Source organism: Triturus cristatus, chromosome 7 (genome assembly GCF_964204655.1).
Source record: "Triturus cristatus chromosome 7, aTriCri1.1, whole genome shotgun sequence".
In the NCBI taxonomy this organism is placed as follows: Eukaryota; Metazoa; Chordata; class Amphibia; order Caudata; family Salamandridae; genus Triturus; species Triturus cristatus.
This window is the reverse complement of record NC_140590.1, coordinates 229,033,019-229,054,039: the sequence shown is the minus strand read 5'-3', so window position 1 is coordinate 229,054,039 and position 21,021 is coordinate 229,033,019. Positions and strand designations below refer to the sequence as shown.

General features: G+C 42.9%; 1 protein-coding gene across 5 annotated transcripts in view; it reads right to left on the bottom strand.

Moving 5' to 3' along the window:
• Positions 1-21,021, bottom strand: part of LOC146809277 (beta-1,4-galactosyltransferase 3-like) — a 233,667-nt gene that overhangs the window by 115,072 nt on the left and 97,574 nt on the right. For all 5 annotated transcript variants that reach the window (XM_085616089.1, XM_085616092.1, XM_085616091.1 and 2 more), the window contains exons 3-4: positions 9,951-10,186; positions 5,591-5,778 (exon numbers count right to left, since the gene is read on the bottom strand). In XM_085616089.1, coding sequence (XP_085472215.1) covers positions 5,591-5,778; positions 9,951-10,186 — 424 coding nt within the window. The remainder of the gene's footprint in view (positions 1-5,590; positions 5,779-9,950; positions 10,187-21,021) is intronic.

The following is a 21,021-nucleotide window of genomic DNA, read 5'->3' as shown; positions in this document are numbered from 1 at the left end:
TTGTCGCGGTAGCAGCCTCCATCTGGTGGAAGGAACCCTCAAGACTTCTTGAAGCTACTTCTTGGCCAGTACGTAACCGGTGGCAGAGTTCTTTTCTCCACAGCCTTACCTTTCTCTGCCCTGGCATAACTTTTCGCAAAAAGGCCACACGGGTCATGGGGCAGAAATGGTGTTGAGTTGCTGAACCAAGAGAGACTCGTAATGATCTGAAGTGATTGTAATGACACGGGTACTGCACTCTCCTGGCCCAATCCGGAGCTACTAGGATTACTTGAACCCAGCCGCTCCTGATCCTCTTCAAAACTTGGCATACAGGAGTCCTATGATCCACTCTAGCCTGAATGAGTCTCCTAGAGAGTGTTCTTAGTAACAACACTGAGCATTAGACTGTAGTGAACAGATCTAGTCAGGGTTCTCCCCACTGTTGGAAGATACTCTAAGTTGCCCTACACCACCTCGGGATGTAACGTTCATTTGTGATCCGCCAGGTGCCACCTTGGCATTTAATGATACCGCCAGTTGGTTTACGGTAAGGGAATTGCCCGGACGCTCCAGCCAACTCCAGAGGTTGCAGTTGAGTGCTACTACTGCAGATGTTATGCAGTCTTAGAGTCCTGCAGGACAACAGACATGTTTCTTTGGAGCTAGGCCCACTAAGTCTTCAAATACCACTTCAGAGCCCACATATGCCATCTGGGTAAGTGGACAAAAAGGATGAAGGACAATAGGCTAAGAAGCTTCAGAGCTGCTCTCACAGAGAACAAGGACTGAGGCAGAAACACCAGGCTTATAGTCTGAATGTACTAGACTTGTGGCAGGGTTAAGATGCAATACAGTACCTTATCCAGAATGACTTCAGTAACTCGGTTGTGTGCAGCTTCGTTTTGTTGGTGGAGAAACCAGCGATATTTGGAGGTGCTCTACAACTGGCTGCTGAAGTCAGACTTGTGACAGTGGTGTAGCTAGGACAAAATTGTTAACCCCAAAATCAAAATATGCTCTGCGACCACCACCATCAGTCCTGGGAACACTGAGGGGAGCTTGTAAGGCCAAAGAGGCCCACAGCAAACTGAAAATGTTCCTGGCCGGCCTCGATTCACGGGTAATGTCTGCTGGACAGGCACACAAAAGTAAACATCCTGCAGGTTTAAGGAAACTATCCAGTTGCCGAGATCCAGAGCAGACAACTTGGGCCATTGTGAGGATTTTGAATTGGTCCTTCCATAGGAAGGCATCAGAGGGTGAAGATCTAAAATAGGAAATAGAAAGTCTCTCTGATGTGGGAATAAATGGAGACACGCTAGAAAGGAATGGCAGGGTGTGACCTTGCTGTATGATCTGGAGGATCCATCTGCTGGAGGGAATTGTTTAAAAACTAAGAGAAAATGTCTTATCCTGAATCCCACAGGGTGGTAGTGTGCCGCTAGTGGCAAGCTAATGCGGCTTGGAGGCTGATACTGCAGTGTTTATGAACGGAGTGGAATGTAGAGCTCCCTGGCTCAAGGTAGCCTTTTAAACACCAGGGGGAGGGAGCACACAGCCTTTCATCCCAACTGACTAGCTCACCCAGGATGCACGTAAGTGCCTATAGAGTGGTACTGTGACCTGTGAAGCCTTGGGCAGCATTTCAGCAAACGTTCGATGGCCCATACGGCCAATATGGCCCTGAAACTGGCTCCCTGATGTAAACTGGTTCTTTGGGGGAGGACTTATATTTTTTGACAACCCCCAAGTATTACTACCCTGGCCTTGACTGGCTCTTTAACCCCTTCAGCGCGGCGCGGATTACCGCGCCGTGCTGAAGGTTCCGTGCACGGGCGGGGCCGTGACGGAGCGGTTCCGTCATGCGCACAGCGCAACCGACGCGCATGACGGAACCGCTACGTCACTCGCATCGAAGGGGTTAAAGGGGTCTGTGGCAGATGTTAACATTCTCTTAGCCACAGGAAGGAACTGGATTATCCTCTCTGAATTAAACAGTTATTCACAAAGAAATCATTGTCGTTGTGCAGGACATGCATATCCACTTTCTGGAAAGCTGCAGCCCTTAGTATGAACTTGTGATATGTGTTTATGCAGTCTGAAGAGAACGGCTTAACTGAACAACATCCAGGTTAAGATCCCCATAGTGACCAGAATCGTAGTTGTCCAACAGATCATCAATGGGCACCCTATCTAAAGAAGTACAATCAGGGTAAATGGGATAGAGGGGGCTGCCTGGTCTAGAGGGAGAGGAAACCTCTGGAGAGTTTGTAGGCAGTAAATAGAGGTGGTGGATACACATACAGCATAGGACTAATGTGCTGCCCTTGTGTTTCTCATGCTTGGGAACCCGGGGCAGGTGGGTGTAGGGGGAGGTCCGAAGCAAGTTCCTCCTAATAGATGGGCTTCCTTTTCCAAGGTAGAATCTCTGAAGGCTTGGGAGACGACCTTGTCTGTACGGGGATGGATAAAGAGAAAGGTTTGTCTCGTATCCAGCTCATCCTTAAGCTTTTCAAGGATTGGTTGACCAGAGCTGTCCGAGCCCTCCCTGGAAGGAGTCATATACACAAATGGTTTGGGAACCAATGGGGTTTTCAACTCTGACAGTGTCTTCAATGCCGATGGCTTCGGCACTGAAGTAGCTCTTTGGATCAGTTTGTGTTGAGCGCCAATGACAACTTCGAGGCAGTGGCTGGCTTCAGCACAGAGGTTGAGAGGATTTTCAGCCACAGGTGTGTGAAGTATCTTAATGTTTGATGGCCAAGTGTGGCCGGCACCCATGTCTAAGAGCCGTACAGGCTGAGGAATGAGGCTTGGTGCCGACCAGTGGCAGGAGAGCTGTGGGGTCCAGAAGGACTGGGTCTTTGATAAAGGGCTTGACTTCAGACCTCCTCTAGGGCAGTGCTCTGCCTGGACTCCAGGCCTCTTAGAAGACCTAGTGTGTGCTTTTGCTTTAGTTATACTCACGCTCCGGAAGCCGTGGAGTTGGGGTGGAGGAGAAGCTGGCCTTTGGGGTAGAGGATGGGTGAGGGGCAGAATGCCCAAAGGGCCCACCCCCTCTCTTCAACATTGGAGGAAGGATATTCCCCAGAAATGTCAGGGTGCTGTCAGAAGCCTGTTGCTGCATTTTTTGGTGTGCTCACTATCTCTCCCGTCAATACAGACATGTTTTCATCAAACAGATGATCAGCAGGTCTTTCACGCGGTGTTGTCATAGTAAGAGGATAGGAATAGATTATACATCTGGTACTGGCTGGTGCACGGAAACTTTGTGCAACACCGAGGACAGTTTGTGATGGACGTCTGCTGTATCACCCTAAGGACATTATTTACCAGAAAGCTGAAGAGAGATAGGAGATCCTGAAGAATGCCTAGGCCCTGGTGGCTCATAAGTCAATGGCGGATTGGTCTCCAGAAGATGTCATCCCAAAGGAAAGGTAGTGAAAGCTGTTTATCCCAAATCTGGTTGGGTCCAAACAGAATGCACTGCGTTTGGAGCCCTGGCCGTGCATGTCTGAACCAGATGACGGAGAAAAAAAAACAATTTAACATATAGTTGGTGCCCATGTGCATTGCCAGGAAAGGGAGGAGTCAATCTATATCTTGTGACTCAAAAAACGTCTTTAAAAAAAAAACATTATAAACTTTTGAACCCAACATTAGATGGCAGAAGTATGTAATGTAATGTAAAGTGCACTTGTATAGCGCGGCTGTCACCCCAAGGGTTTCCTGGCGCTTAGATTACTAATCAGCGGATATCAGAACTGAGATAGGCAAAAGTCTAGTCTCTAGGGAACAGTCTGGTTTTCAATTCCTTCCTGAAGCGTGACAAGGTGTTCGGTTGTCTGAGCTCAGGAGGTAGTGCATTCCAAAGTCTGGAAGCTGTAAAACTGGAAGATCTGCTCCCCATTCGAGCTTTATTAACATGGGGAACACAGACCAGATTTGCAGAAGAAGAGCGCAGGAATCTAACAGGAGAGTACCATACAAACTTCCTTTGTGGTACTTTAGGCCCAATGTTGTGTAATGCCCTGTAGACAACACAAAGTGCCTTAAATTAAACTCTTTGCACAACGGGCAGCCAATGTAGGTCCTTTAGGGCCAAAGAGGCAGAGGCTCCATATAGTCAATTTAATGCCAACTTAGCTGCCATAGTCTGTACTCTTAGTAACTTCTTTGTCAAAGACGCTGGGGCACCCAAAAGGAGTGCATTACAGTAATCCATTCTGCTTAGAACAATGCTCTGTACCACTTGAGGTTTAACCAGAGTGGGTAAAAACGTGAGTATCTTCTGAAGAGCTCGAAGCAGAGATAGACAAATATTCACTGTTTTATTCACCTGAGAATCCAGTTGTAAGTTGCTATCCAGCAACACTCCTAAATTAGGCACTGTATTAGCGGGCACTAAGGAATTATTAGCCGAATCTGGCCAGAAATCTGCTCGGAGAGGATGCTGAATTCTACCTGCGGTACAGCACAGGACTTCAGTTTTTTCCCCATTAAATTGTACAGAATTCTCTTTCAGCCATTCTGCCGTTCTGTGCAAACAATTGTGGAATTTTTCCAGAGACACTGCATTGTTGCCTTCAACAGTGAAGACAAGCTGAGTATCATCGGCATAGTTAATGACATCAATGCCGAATGATTTTATTAAAACAATGAGAGGGCGAAGATATAGATTAAACAAAATAGGGCTGATGGCCGAGCCCTGTGGGACCCCATGTTTAACATCTCTGTTCTGGGAGATGAATGGCAACATAGTCACTGCCTACTGCCTATTAGAAAGATAAGAGTGCAGCCAGTCTTGCGCCCTGCCTACAACGCCCAATTCCTCCAATCTCTTATGCAGAGCATGTGCATCTACCGCAACACATGCTACAAACAGTTACTTACTGGAAACTGCAGTACTCCAACGTGTTTACCTTTCATAGATGAACATGCTTGAATAATTTTCAAATAGCACAGGAAAACTAAACAGAGCCTTTAGGCTAAACATTCACTTTTTAAGCATAATAACTTAATTGAAAACTTCAGCAAATGGCGTGACAGAGAAATGAATATCACCAACTCCAGAGACCACCATACATAAGATTTTGTAGCACACGAAATTAAAGATGCCCAAACAGGATACTCTGTGGCTGAGTGGTTAAGAGAGATGATGGAACTGGCTGGAGTGAAGCAATGTAGGTACTGCATTGCTTAAAAGGGGCAGTGTACCTTTGCACAGCACTCTGCAATAAAACAAAAGTCCCGCTGCATAATTTTTTAGTTTTCTGTGCTCTGGGACACAGCTGAACCCACAGTAATTAATTATTCCGCAGGTTATTATACACTGAGGATCCCGTAACTGAGAACAAAGCTTCGAGTCACATTTTTTAAAAGAACAAACTAGCAAACTGCACAAACTTACAGAAGATGTGTGTATGATCTCTAGAAAATGATTATCACATGCTCCCAAAACTCTCGCTCAGTTCCACCAGCTTAGAGACCATTTTATGATAGATCAGACTTTGACAACTTTTCTTGAAATGGGATGAAACTGTGCAGGTTAAGTTGGAGTAAAGTCATTAAAATATTTTACATTTAAAAAAATTACAAAACAATTTACTTGTATAAAAATTTGTCCATGGCAATAGAAGCATGCTTGGGAAACTTGTCGCATGTGTAGATATTGCGGTCATCCTCTGGAATAAGGTCTACGTCATGAAAGAACATACAATCCCAGTCTTCCTCCTTCATTACTTCTTTGAAGCCCACGTTCAGCAACTTTGCTCTATTGAATGTGTAATTCCCAGCCTGTGGAGTGGAGCAGATATTGAAGAAAAAAAAAAATCACATACTCTCAGAAAGTTGGAGTTTAAAGCAGTATTTGTATGCACAACTAAATACAACACTGATCCAACTTTTAAATATATTCTTTATAGAATTGATTTACAGAGGAGTTATTTATTTAAATACCAAGTAAAACGAAAGTTAAGTTCCCAGCCTCAATACAAACTAAGCATACTTTTATTACAGTCGAAATATGCACGACAACACTTGACCTAAATGTGTAGAGCAGACACTATAGAACACATACAAATATTAGCTTTATCCACTGTATGTAAGCTTTAAACATGCCAGCTAATGTTTGTAAGGAAGGGATGTTTGTTCATCCAGATGTATTCTCCGCCTTCTTATCCAATATCTCAAACTCCAAAGCCAGCACTTTGAATTCATCTCCCCTTCGCCCCAAAAGCCTGGAGGGAGCCTACATGCAGAAAAGGAGACGCTTGATAAAGTAGAAAGATACTGTCCGAGGACCTAGTCAACTAGACCAAAGCCAAGGTAACCAAGACTACTGGAGTGACAATTGGCCACACAGAACCATGAGATATGCAAGCCAGGTGACTTGGACTGAACTGGACGCATCTTTGAGACATCTGTATTACATGAAAGTTGAAGGCATGTCAACGAAGGAGGTGCTTCTATGCATAAACATGCACTGCCAGTTGAACTGTTTAGTAGAAAAACACAAGCTAGTAGTCTGCATCATGAACCAGTGAGGGATCAGAAAGTGGCCTCAAGGATGTTGATGCCTTTGACATTTACATTTCTCAAACATATTAGAAAGTTTAGTGTTAGTCTTTTTCCCCAGGTCCCTGGGTTGTGTACTATTAACAGACGGTAGTCACCCTGAACTCTGAAGCATTGGAAACATTTCCTATGGCTGACAGTTCTCAAAATATCAGATATAGAAGGTCCTGTAATGCTCCAACCCCAATCAATTGGGTCTAGATGTTCCCGAGTTGATAGCAACAATTTTAATGACTGCCTACCAGTTCCATGAGCGCTGCCCTCAGATTTTTTTCTGACAGTGAAAAAGTGTCCCTTAGATACAGGCAGCTGACGCATTTGACACAAGTGCGAACTGCAAGGTACCAATCATCTCCTGGTAAGAGTAAGCACTCTTCCAGAGCCTTTATCCAGCACCAGAGCTTTGAAACACCAGTTGTACCAGTCACCCACAGGTGCCCCTAGTGACTGGACTTGCAGTCTTCTCTTTGAAAGCCTTCCTGGAATCTGGGGTCCAGGTCATTAGTGGGTAAGGGGCATGGAGTTTTAGGAACGATCTCTGCAGTGCTGGCTCGGACACTCTGCCAAAGGCCATTTAATTGACGACCGATTATGCAGAATACTATTGCATCAATAATATGATACCATGCATCTGAACACATCATGTTAACACAGGAAAAACGAATATCATTCAAATACAAGTACATCAATACATGTAAAAGAGGCATTTTATGCACGTTTTCAGAAGCAGATATTATGGAACTAAGTTCTTACAGATGCCGGAAAAGGGTTAAATATTTAACAAACTGAAGAGGTTGTGAATTTCAAAACTAAGATTTTCTGTATTGCAGGTGTTTTCAATCATATTGCCAGTGCCTCAAATGAATGAAAGATTTAAAAGAGAAGCATCACTGATTTCTTTTGAGACAATCAAAGCTTGGAAAATATAATAGCCAAGGGAGACACCCTCCTTTTCTGGCAGAGATGCCTGAAATGCCTTTTCAGGGGCTGGCACCCAAAGTATTTACGAGTGAGGACATTGGTTAGTGGTGCATGGCCTTGGCAATATTCTTTATCCCCCGACATACAGGACGCCTCATCAAAATCCCAGCATGAAGGGGAGTTTCATCTGTATTAACTAGAGCTCAAACAACATCAGACCTGCCTTGCCCCTTTCTCCATACGAATATGGTATGCACATTACATCTACTTGGTACACACAGGTAACCGAACCAGTTATGAAAGAGACAGAAGAAAAGCACTAGTTGCTTACATGGAAGTGACAGTGAAGAAACGGTTAGCTGTAGTCTTGCTTCTCATGTTGCAACTCTTCGAGGAGAGTTGCTTGCTGTCCCTCTCGGGCCCTTATTGTAAAGGGAAAGTATGCTAATGTTTATGACTATCAATGGAGAAGCAGAACTTGGTTAGTTGAACTTCAAAATAATCTCACATCATAGCCCCTCAAAATGGTATCTAGATTGTCACCGCCACCACCACCACTCTAACTTGAAAGTGAATTGTGGTTAAAAAAAAAAATATTAAGAGCTTGCTTCCATCACAATATTAGACATATCTAGGACACAGATGTTACGCCTTCATGTCTTTGGCAATAGCTTTCAGTGTACTTTTAGGCCCCAAAAGAATCCGGCACATTAAAAAGGATTGTTGACTTTGAGCAGTAAAAACGTTAGGGCATTAGTATATGTCTGATGCTGAAACATACAAATGGTAATCCCTGAATTCCTCAGCTCTGACAACAAGTGGGAAGCCCAGGTAAAGATGTGAGGGTGTTAATGACCTACTTCATGGTGAGAACCCCAAACAGCACGGGTCTTCGTGAGTCTGGAATCTGGCCTCTCTTTACAGTTCCATCATTATCGAACAGAGTTAAATTAGTGTATTTGTATGATTTTCTTTTTTTCTCTCAAAGGAGGCAAGTTTTAGTGGATAGTGACCAGTAAGGTTAGAGCAGATTACTATATTTTTTTACTGATGGATTTACTTAATAAATACACCACAATTATTCGTTATTCTCCAATTCACTCCACGTCACCCTGGGTTAATTAAAATGCCATTAAATCTTCTACACGGCACAGACGGGACATCAATGGACTAGTATTTCCTCCGATCAATTCAGGAAATCACTTTTGAGAGCAGCTACTGGATCTTTCCAGAGAGCCAGTAGGGTCAGGCAATCATGCTGCCTGCAACAGGTACTGAAATGCATCACTACCTGGTTGTACTAGTTTGTCACCCCACCAAAGCAGATGGAATTCAAAACATTGCTATCTATGTACTTACAATGCGACATGTATTTAAAAGCTAAAGAGTACATAAAGATAACTCTAATCCTTTTAAAAGGAAGCAGGGTTAAGCAGTGTGTGACAGAAGTGTGAAATGTGTGCCTTTCTTGGGTAGGGAGAGGGGTGTGGAGTAGAAAAGTAGTGGTTTAGAGTACAGTTTGTTACCTGGCCTTATTTTGGGATTTTAGTGAATATAACAGGTCAGTGTGCATAGTGAAGAATATATGTTGAAATGGAAAAGGGGTGCGAGGGACGGGGTGAGACTAAGGCAGGATCCGAGACTACATCCAGGAAGAAACTTTGCTGTTGAATCACGGAGTGTCTCCTTCACTTCCCTCCCCTTGTCCGGACACTTTTATCAGGTTTCCCAAAGTTTGTACTTTCCTCCTTAATGTACTGAAAGAGTGACACCGCCAGCCACATGGCCAGCTTCTCTGCCCCACTCTCAGCCGATGCAGGCTCACAGAGAAGTTTCCTTTAGTGCTCTACAACAAAGTTAACTACTAGGCCAGTCTCCACCTCATTGAACGTGCTCTTCCTCTTGAGTGTTTGGTCTATCCTAAAGGATGGATCATGCTACTAGTGTTCGCAGGGCCACATAGTCCAGGAGGAAAAAGGAAGAGTCCGCGTTATGGGCTGAATATATGTGTCTATATTGTAAATGTGACTCAGGTGTGCACAATTGTGGTAGGGTGAATGGTATTTCAATCAGGAGCTTTCCACAGCAGAAGCGGATATATCCTCCTACGCTTACAGCCGTAGATCTGAAATCTGGTTGTGAAGTTACTACCAGTAACTTCTGGAGTGTAATTTCTCTTATAGGATCTGAAACTTGAACATTTTACTACAGGGTGGAGATTTCTGCCTGGAATTGGTGAAAAGGTGGACATCTCTACCCAGGTGTAGGAGGGAATCTATAGTTGACAAAACCTCCACATTTAGATTTCCCTTGGTCTCTTATAATGAATAGGCATGTACAAATCACGGCTGTCCCTCAAAAAGCTATAGTGGGAATGGCTGCAGTGCCCTTTCTCCAGTATTAAAAATATCTGCTACAGTAAATGATCCCAATACACAAAGATGCTCATGCAAAACCAAGTAGAAACTCACCTGGTGGATGATGTATATTCCATAGTTCAGCTGCTGCCGCTGCAGAAATGGGTGCATGTAGTAGAGGAGGTATTTCAGATGTACTTCTCGGTTTCTGTGTGGAATGATGACAGCCGTTTTGTGACTAGAAATGCAGTCTGGGGGTCTGTATCGTCCGCCTTTGGTCACATAAGGGTTCTTCTTTACTATTTCAGCCATGGTCAGTGCAGTGGGAAAGGTTACTCTGAAAGGTCCTCCTAACATAAGAAAGCATTTCATTAAAAAGTGTAGGTAGAAATGTAACATAGCAAGCTTCACTTGTCTAATACCAGAAGTATTTTAGAAGAGAATCATATCCTTTAAAACTAGTGACCTCTTGTGGTCTTCTTGGAGATGGACAACGGGAAGCATATGAATTGCAGATATGCCCCCTCCGTGGTGCTGCCTTTCTGAAGGGGAGGGAACACAGCCAGGGCAAGATTAGTGCAGGCACAGTGGGTTCTTATCTAGTATTTCAGAAGGCATGGGTTCAACCAGTACAATGGCTAAAGGAATTCTAGCCTGCTATTGCGTACAGCGAACTTGTCCTCATAAGGTTTAACCCCTTGTGTGCCACGCCCTTTCCCCGCCCTGTGCCGGCCGTTACATTAGCGGGCGGGGTTCATGACGAGCTGGACTCGTCATGGGCACAGCGCAACCGCGGCCCATGACGAGTCCAGCTCGTCATGGGCACACAAGGGGTTAAAGTTCAAAGTAATCTACACAGGTTAACAGTTTGCAGGGTAATTAGCACATCCGTAGCCGGAATAATTCCAGCCACCCGCATGTTGGGAACTTCGCAAAACTTGTGAAATTGCATTAAAATTCGCAACACTGGAGTGACACGAGACGCAGGATAGAATCCATTAAGTGCAGTCTGTAGAAAGAGGAACTTATCATCTGATCAACAATATTCCCTTTACAGAACGTAAGCATGTGTAATGATGATGAATACGAAGTGAAGATTCACGATAATATTTATTGAAGAAGAAACAGGTGAGCGCCAGGCAGTACGACATTCTCTCCAGGACACCAGAAGCAACTGATGCCCTGGATTGGAACTCGTGACAAAGACAAGGAGTATTCCAAGCCACGCTCCACTTACATACAAATAAAGGAACCAATATAAATATTGAACAACGCAAATAACTATATATATATATATATATATATATATATATATATATATATATATATATATATATATATATATATAGTTATCTATCAAAACAAAACAGTTGCCTGCTGTAAGAATGCCCACACAGGTAAGTCGGTTTACGCCTCTTTATTTAGTTGGAAGGAACACAATCTCCAAACATCAGCTGTGCCTCGCAGTGGTAATTCAACTCGCCCTACGCGTTTCGTGAATACACTTCGTCAGGGGCTGGGCATCACAGGAAACAAAGTCACAGCGCAACTGTTTTGTTTTGATACTAGCGGCCCAGCCTGAGCCGCGAGAAGGCCCTGCTGTGCTTCGGTGCAGACTGACTGCAGCGCCAACCGACGCTGCTAAATGAAGACAGGTATGCCGTTGGGAGGATGGATCGGCATTCCCTGCATCGCTGTTTGTTATCGCAACCCACTTGGGAAGAAATTTCATGAACATTTGTGAGCAAGTGTGCAGCGCCTCACTGTAGGAATACCTGTTGCACTACAAGATCCAGCAGGCTATGCCAGTAGCCACGCCCACTGAGGCGCAGACACTTCTATTCAAATTGGTGCAATGAAATTCGCTGTGACTTTGTTTCCTGTGATGCCCAGCCCCTGACGAAGTGTATTCACGAAACGCGTAGGGCGAGTTGAATTACCACTGCGAGGCACAGCTGATGTTTGGAGATTGTGTTCCTTCCAACTAAATAAAGAGGCGTAAACCGACTTACCTGTGTGGGCATTCTTACAGCAGGCAACTGTTTTGATATATATATATATATGTCAGCTCTACTTGCACCCTTTCGAATCGGGAATTCACTCGCGGGTGGGTGCCCTCAATGTGGCGATGCAGTCCACAAAAAATCAAAGCTCCAACTCCCTCCAATCGCAAAGGAAATAGGCACTCACGGGAGACGCTTAGAAGATGTTATTTATTCCGATGTAACAAACAGATGCGTTTCGGCGGATTGCCTTCCTCGGTGTTTGATCGCACACCGGGAGGACGCCATTTTAAGTGCATGCAAAAACTATCATCATGAGACATCAATCATAGAAAGCGGACTTCCGCATAAACAGAATAAACGTCCGCCATTGCTGAATTTGCAATAATAACTTGTTCAAATGGTAAATACACATCAATTCACAACTTGAGTTGTTAAATAATTTTTTGAAAACAAGTTATATACATGTTCGCACACACTTGGCTATTTGACAAAATTACGCCATATATTGGCTGCGGCATATAAGTAACATCGCCACGAACGGATTATCCAATTGATTTAAGAGAACCCGTCATCAATATACAGACAAGGCTAAATTAGTAAATCATTGCTAGAATTATGCTGTGTGACGGTACCTTACAGCGTGAAAGTCCTGGGTCCCAATTTCAATATTACATGATTAAGCCATGTATTGGCTATCAGTGCCACCTCATCCCTAAGTGATCATAAGGGTACCCAGTTATTGTCACATTATCTATACTGATAACGCCGTGTATCGGCTGTTATGTACCATCCTGAATACAATTGTTAAAACCTTGTCATAATCCAATGTCAATACATTACATTTGTCAGGTTAGTTGGTTGGAGACAACTCTGCTGTCAATGTGACAAAAAGTACAAATACTGCAGTTAAAAACTCTACATTTTTGCTTCTAATGCTATTATCATGTAACCAAATGTGATGCCAGTTCCTCCCCACTGTTTAAACCATTCGGAGATTTGGTTTGGCAGTCTACTATGTACCGAGATTCTAGTCTACGTAGTTTTCTCAATCTGTCACCTCCTCTCACATTATCTGGTACACGATCCAAACCATAGAATCTAAGTAGATTTCGATTGCTAGAATGTTTCTCGGCGTAGTGTCTTGCTACAGGGTATGCCGTGTCTTTGTTAGCAATTGCCCTTTGATGCTCCAATACCCTGATCTTTAATGGGTGTATGGTGCTGCCTATGTACCATAAATTGCAGGGACATATAAGGCAGTACACTACATAGGGGGTACTGCAGGTAATGAATTTGTTGATAATTCTAGTTGTCTGCGTGCCTGGTAGATTAAACGAGAGGACTCGTCTACTATTGGAGCACGCTTTCCACTTTCCACAGGGAAAGAAACCTTTCATGTCCTTAAGGGTTCTAACCCCAGACGATGCTTCCTCAAGATGACTACGTACTAATCGATCTCTTAGAGATCTGGCCTTTCTGAATGTCACTTGTGGATAACCAGGAATATCATCATTTAGTACTGGATCAGTTTTCAAAATGTGCCAGTTTTTCCTCAGTATGCGTTTTAATTGATTCGCTTCTGCTGAATAGGTAGTGATCATCCTAAATTTCCCTTGATCGCTGTCCCCTAATTCATTAACTGGCTTCTTTTTGCTGACCAACAGGTTCTTTCTAGGAATGCTTTTCACCTTATTCAATGTGTTGTACAATAAATCGGGATTGTAGCCCCTTAAGGTGAACCTCTGTATGCATTCTCGTGCTGACACTTTGAAATCACACGGACGTGTGCTATTACGTTTAAGACGCAATAGTTCCCCATATGGGATGCTTTGGATCAGTTGTGGCGGATGATTGCTAGTGGCAAACAGGGTAGAGTTGCCTGCAGTGTCTTTACGATGCAGTGTTGTGTGTAGCTGATCTTCCATTACAAAAACTTTTAGGTCTAGATAGTCCACTGCCACTGGACTAACTACGCCTGAGAATTGCAAATTAAGATGGTTGTCATTCAAAGTTCTAATGAAGCCATGAGCAGATTCGATGCTTCCCTGCCACACTATGAATAAATCGTCTATGTAACGATACCATTCAACTACCCTTCCTGTTAAATTTCCACAATCATATGTTTTTGGCACCTGCTCCTCCCACCAGCCTACGAAGAGATTCGCATAGCTGGGGGCGAAGCAGAACCACCAGAAAGAGCAATTGAAGAACGCGGAGATCAGGGTGGGGCAAGAAGAGGAAGAACGTGGACACCACGGAGGAAGAGATACAACAAGAAATAACTAGCATGAGCAACCTCACTGTCGTTAACCTCACCCAGAGAAATCTGTCTGAACATGAAACAAAAGTCCTATCATTGGGACTTACTTTTTGTCCCACAAACCACTTGGAATTTACACAAACCAGAATTGACTTGTTTTGTTTTGTGCGAAAACTCAAATTGCACAAATACTTTAAATTACGACCCACCTTGAAAGACGTCAAAGGCATTTCGTCAAGAATCACGGAAACCGATGTATTGACCTGCAACGTCATAAATGCAGTGGAACTCTTGCAAAATTTAAACACCCCAGATCTGGACATTTCTAGATTGTCCATGTCAGAAAGGGCAATGAAAGCTGGTATTGAACAAGGGATGCAAGGAAGTCCATTTAAACCCAAATCGTTGTTTGTCCCGCAAATGCCCTATGACTCTATTGATGTATTCTCTGAGGCCATGGTCAAAGATTTACTTGACTTTAGAGGCAAAAAGTACCGTGCTACTGGGAGAGACAATCTAACTAAAGAGGAGAAGCTGGCACTAACCAATTTGATGGAAGACAAAATGATCATCATAAAACCTTCAGACAAAGGTGGTAATGTAGTTTTGCAAACAAGATCACAATATCGTGAAAAAGCACTAAGACAACTCACGGATACAAAATACTACATACCGACAACACGAGGAACATACTTGGAAAGCGTGGAAAATTATAACACTATGATCAAAATGTGGAATACTAAAGGAATGTTGGGCAAAGATGAACATTTATTTTTGAGGTGCCCTAATCCAGTTACAGCAACGTTTTATCACATCCCGAAGATACACAAGGATGCAGCCCGCCCTCCTGGAAGACCTATAGTCTCGTCACAGGGTAGTCTGACGGAACATATGTCTATGTTCATTGATCATTTTCTCTTTCCGTTTGTGGTAGAATTGAAATCATATATAAGAGATACCAAAGACTTTTTGAGCAAAATTTCCTTAATTAATTGGAATTCAACGTATTTAATGATGGTGCTAGACATTACCAGCCTATACACTTGTATTAATCATCATGATGGTTTGAAAGCACTTCAGTACTTTCTAAATAGAAGACAGCTGAGATTAGCTGCACACAATGAAATGATTTTACAGTTCACGGAATTTTGTTTGATGAACAATATATTTTTGTTTGAGGATAGCTATTTCAAGCAAGTATCAGGGACAGCGATGGGCACCTGCTTCGCCCCCAGCTATGCGAATCTCTTCGTAGGCTGGTGGGAGGAGCAGGTGCCAAAAACATATGATTGTGGAAATTTAACAGGAAGGGTAGTTGAATGGTATCGTTACATAGACGATTTATTCATAGTGTGGCAGGGAAGCATCGAATCTGCTCATGGCTTCATTAGAACTTTGAATGACAACCATCTTAATTTGCAATTCTCAGGCGTAGTTAGTCCAGTGGCAGTGGACTATCTAGACCTAAAAGTTTTTGTAATGGAAGATCAGCTACACACAACACTGCATCGTAAAGACACTGCAGGCAACTCTACCCTGTTTGCCACTAGCAATCATCCGCCACAACTGATCCAAAGCATCCCATATGGGGAACTATTGCGTCTTAAACGTAATAGCACACGTCCGTGTGATTTCAAAGTGTCAGCACGAGAATGCATACAGAGGTTCACCTTAAGGGGCTACAATCCCGATTTATTGTACAACACATTGAATAAGGTGAAAAGCATTCCTAGAAAGAACCTGTTGGTCAGCAAAAAGAAGCCAGTTAATGAATTAGGGGACAGCGATCAAGGGAAATTTAGGATGATCACTACCTATTCAGCAGAAGCGAATCAATTAAAACGCATACTGAGGAAAAACTGGCACATTTTGAAAACTGATCCAGTACTAAATGATGATATTCCTGGTTATCCACAAGTGACATTCAGAAAGGCCAGATCTCTAAGAGATCGATTAGTACGTAGTCATCTTGAGGAAGCATCGTCGGGGGTTAGAACCCTTAAGGACATGAAAGGTTTCTTTCCCTGTGGAAAGTGGAAAGCGTGCTCCAATAGTAGACGAGTCCTCTCGTTTAATCTACCAGGCACACAGACAACTAGAATTATCAACAAATTCAATACCTGCAGTACCCCCTATGTAGTGTACTGCCTTATATGTCCCTGCAATTTATGGTACATAGGCAGCACCATACACCCATTAAAGATCAGGGTATTGGAGCATCAAAGGGCAATTGCTAACAAAGACACGGCATACCCTGTAGCAAGACACTACGCCGAGAAACATTCTAGCAATCGAAATCTACTTAGATTCTATGGTTTGGATCTTGTACCAGATAATGTGAGAGGAGGTGACAGATTGAGAAAACTACGTAGACTAGAATCTCGGTACATAGACTGCCAAACCAAATCTCCGAATGGTTTAAACAGTGGGGAGGAACTGGCATCACATTTGGGTACATGATAATAGCATTAGAAGCAAAAATGTAGAGTTTTTAACTGCAGTATTTGTACTTTTTGTCACATTGACAGCAGAGTTGTCTCCAACCAACTAACCTGACAAATGTAATGTATTGACATTGGATTAGGACAAGGTTTTAACAATTGTATTCAGGATGGTACATAACAGCCGATACACGGCGTTATCAGTATAGATAATGTGACAATAACTGGGTACCCTTATGATCACTTAGGGATGAGGTGGCACTGATAGCCAATACAAGGCTTAATCATGTAATATTGAAATTGGGACCCAGGACTTTCACGCTGTAAGGTACCGTCACACAGCATAATTCTAGCAATGATTTACTAATTTAGCCTTGTCTGTATATTGATGACGGGTTCTCTTAAATCAATTGGATAATCCGTTCGTGGCGATGTTACTTGTATGCCGCAGCCAATATATGGCGTAATTTTGTCAAATAGCCAAGTGTGTGCGAACATGTATATAACTTGTTTTCAAAAAATTATTTAACAACTCAAGTTGTGAATTGATGTGTATTTACCATTTGAACAAGTTATTATTGCAAATTCAGCAATGGCGGACGTTTATTCTGTTTATGCGCAAGTCCGCTTTCTATGATTGATGTCTTATGATGATAGTTTTTGCATGCACTTAAAATGGCGTCCTCCCGGTGTGCGATCAAACACCGAGGAAGACAATCCGCCGAAACGCGTCTGTTTGTTACATCGGAATAAATAACATCTTCTAAGCGTCTCCCGTGAGTGCCTATTTCCTTTGCGACTGGAGGGAGTTGGAGCTTTGAGATATATAGATATATAGATATATAGATATATATTATAGAAAATTTAATAATTTACCTTTCACAACGAAGCGCATAATATGTCCTCCGTGTGCGGACGGTGCGCGAAGCGCATCGTGCGTACATGGCCCATCCAGCGTAACGTGTGCTCACTGTGCGCGCACGGTGCGCGAAGCGCACCGAGCGCGCACGGAACTAACTGCGTTAAGTGGGCGCGCACGCCACGAACAGCGTAAAGTAACTTAGCATTTAAAAACCGTACAAATTCACTGAAAAAACCATAGGTTTCACACACGTTATAGTTAGGAATTAGCATTTAAAAAACCTTGCAAATTCAGTGAAAAAACCATAGGTTTCACACACGTTATAGTTAGCGGACATTTTACTCATAAAAAACCAATGAAATTCCCCCGTTATAGTTAGTGCAGGCAACTATAACTCACGCGACCGCAATCCTCTACTAATGACATATGTGTCTTTATGAAAAAAAAATATTTGCAATATATGTATAGCTAAAATTTAATGGAAGAAGACATGGGCAAATAAGTGTCTTAATACAGTATTAGCATCAGCAGAGGATTGCGGTCGCGTGAGTTATAGTTGCCTGCACTAACTATAACGGGGGAATTTCATTGGTTTTTTATGAGTAAAATGTCCGCTAACTATAACGTGTGTGAAACGTATGGTTTTTTCACTGAAATATATATATATATATATATATATATTCAGTGAAAAAACCATAGGTTTCACACATGTTATAGTTAGCTGGACATTTCACTCGTAAAAAAACAATGAAATTCCCCCGTTATAGTTAGTGCAGGCAACTATAACTCACGCGACCGCAATCCTCTGCTGATGATGTCAAAAATTACATCACTGATGACATATGTGTCTTTATGAAAAATAAATATTTGTAATATATGTATAGCTAAAGATACAGTATTAGCATCAACAGAGGATTGCGGTCGCGTGAGTTATAGTTGCCTGCACTAACTAGAACGGGGGAATTTCATTGGTTTTTTACGAGTGAAATGTCCAGCTAACTATAACATGTGTGAAACCTATGGTTTTTTCAGTGAATTTGCAAGGTTTTTTAAATGCTAATTCCTAACTATAAAGTGTGTGAAACCTATGGTTTTTTCAGTGAATTTGTACGGTTTTTTAAATGCAAATATTTTTTTGAGATTTTTGGTAAACCTATGTATAAAATAATATATGTACTATATCCTGCATTATTAAATGGGTAATTTTTTTTTTATTCATTTTTTTCCGTGCGCGTACGGTAAGCTGACGCTACGTGCTCCGTACGTCATAAGTACAGTGCGCTTACGTGATACGTACGTGACGTAGGCGTACACGCATGCGCGTTTCGCGGAAGCAATGTCGCGGTTACGCAGGGTCGTGTAATGCGCATGCGCGAGTGCATCTTACGTACGCGCTCCGTAAGCGCTCCGTAAGCGTCACGTTTGCGCATGCGTACTTGTTTACGAGCGCGTACCGTAAGCTTAAGGAGCGCGCACGGTAGGTCATGTGATCCACAAAGAACACTTTTCATTGGTTGAAACTACTTTCAGTTCCAGAAACTTCCCACACCACACCCATTCCCCTCATTACTGCTTGAGATCCCCTAGGAGAAGGAGCTGAATTGACATTGAGATACAATGGCAGAGCAGCAGACCTCTTCTGAGAGTGAGCCTAGCAGCACCATCATCAGACAGAGAAGGAGGAAACAAAAGGATTCTTTTGTGTGGGAGTATTTTACTTTTCCAGAGGGGCAGAAAAAGGTCAATGCTCCATTGGTCACTTGCACACTTTGTGACCGTGTTTTATCTAGAGGAGATCCAAGGAAGAAGTATTCCTTTGGAAATCACTCTATGATGAGACACATTAGGGATAAACATCCCAGGACCTTTGCTCGACATACTGAAGAACACTCTTCAGTAAGTCACCGGAGCCCAACCTCAGAAGCTCAGCCGAGTACATCATCGGCAGCTCAGCTGAGCCCTTCCTCTGAGGTGGGAGCATCACCTTCTTCTGCTCCTCTGGACATTAACCCTCGATTTCGGAGGGTTTCAATGAGGTGTACAACATGTTGTGGTCTTATTGTTTTTGGGGAGACCAGTGTTTCCCTTATTAACAATAAGATAGACCAGCACGTTTGTAGACGCTCATAATATTCCCATTCTGTCTTTCCACCATCCCTGTATTAACCCAACGGCTCTTTTAAGAGCCAACCTTACCTCACAATTTTTTTTAATTTTGTTTTAAGCTTTCCTTTTTGAAATTTTTTTTTTGCCGTGAGCGCACGGTATGCGTAATTACGCGAAGTTCGCGGAATTCTTCCTCGCGGAATTTCTCAGTTTACGCCGTGCGCGTACGCTACGCGCATTCGGCGATTTTTCGAAAAAAAATTAAAATTAATTTTTGCCCTTGGGGGTCCTTCTGGGACCCCCTGACAAAGGCTAGGGGGTCAGGAACTTTCCACCCTGCCCCCTTTTCACGTTCTCCACCTTTGTTTTTCACCCCCTCAGACTGCGAGAGACAAAATGGCGGCCGACACTTCCTGGTTTCGACCGATTCGAATGTTTACTGAGATCTAACAACCAATCAGAATCGCGCTCGCGCACGGCGGCGGGCGCATACGGTAAGCTTACGGTACGCGCGCCTATAGATATATATATTGATTTAAATGCTATTTTCTCAGGAAATACTGAACAGATCTACGCAAGACCTTCAAAAGGCACATCCCTGACCTGACGGCTACCTCTCTGCCAAATTTCAAGTAATTCTGTTCAGCCGTTCGGGCTGTAGCTCGGACTAAAGGTCCTATGGAAAAATGCATAGGTAATATAAATATACACATATAAATATACACATATAAATATACACATATAAATATACACATTATATACACATACACACACACACAACACACACACACACACACACACACACACACACACACACACACGCACACACGCACACACACAGTGCCAATCTGGTTTTCCTGGCCCGATTTCTTAGCTGATAAATTTTAAAGTTCTTTCTACTCCCATAATATTATTTAAAAAAGTGCTGACTGCAACAGTGTCACACGGCGCAGAGTTAACCGGATACCAAAGAATCGGGTTTTAAGAGCTGGACAGACACATTAAAGATACCTTTTACTGTAAAAAGTGCATGTGCAAGTTTCTATTCTGCTTAGGACAGCAGTGCAAATGTTCTACAGGTAAAGCGAGAGTGAGACTTAATCAGGTGTCTGCCACCACCTCCCAACTTTCTCTAACATACTGTGCTCTTTGAATAACGACTTTTCTTCCTTTTATCAATTAAGAGCTAAGATGCGGACTAGGCGGTCTCTAAAATAGTTACTCTCTCAATGATCTCACATTTGTCCAAGTTTGTATACTGTAATCCTAATTTATGAATAATACAGAGCTGGGGACTCAGCAGAATCGTGGTTACTGCAGGCAATGAGAAAGTGGGGAAATTAGTGGACAGGAACTTTAATTTAGATTGCCTATACTTAAACTCAATTTAGAGCATAAGTTTAACGATGCAAAGGCAGTCAAGAGAACCCATGGTGTGTCGTATTAAAAAATGCATCACTTTGCATATTCGTAATATAAATCTAAAATGGTATAGAGGGCCACAGCACAT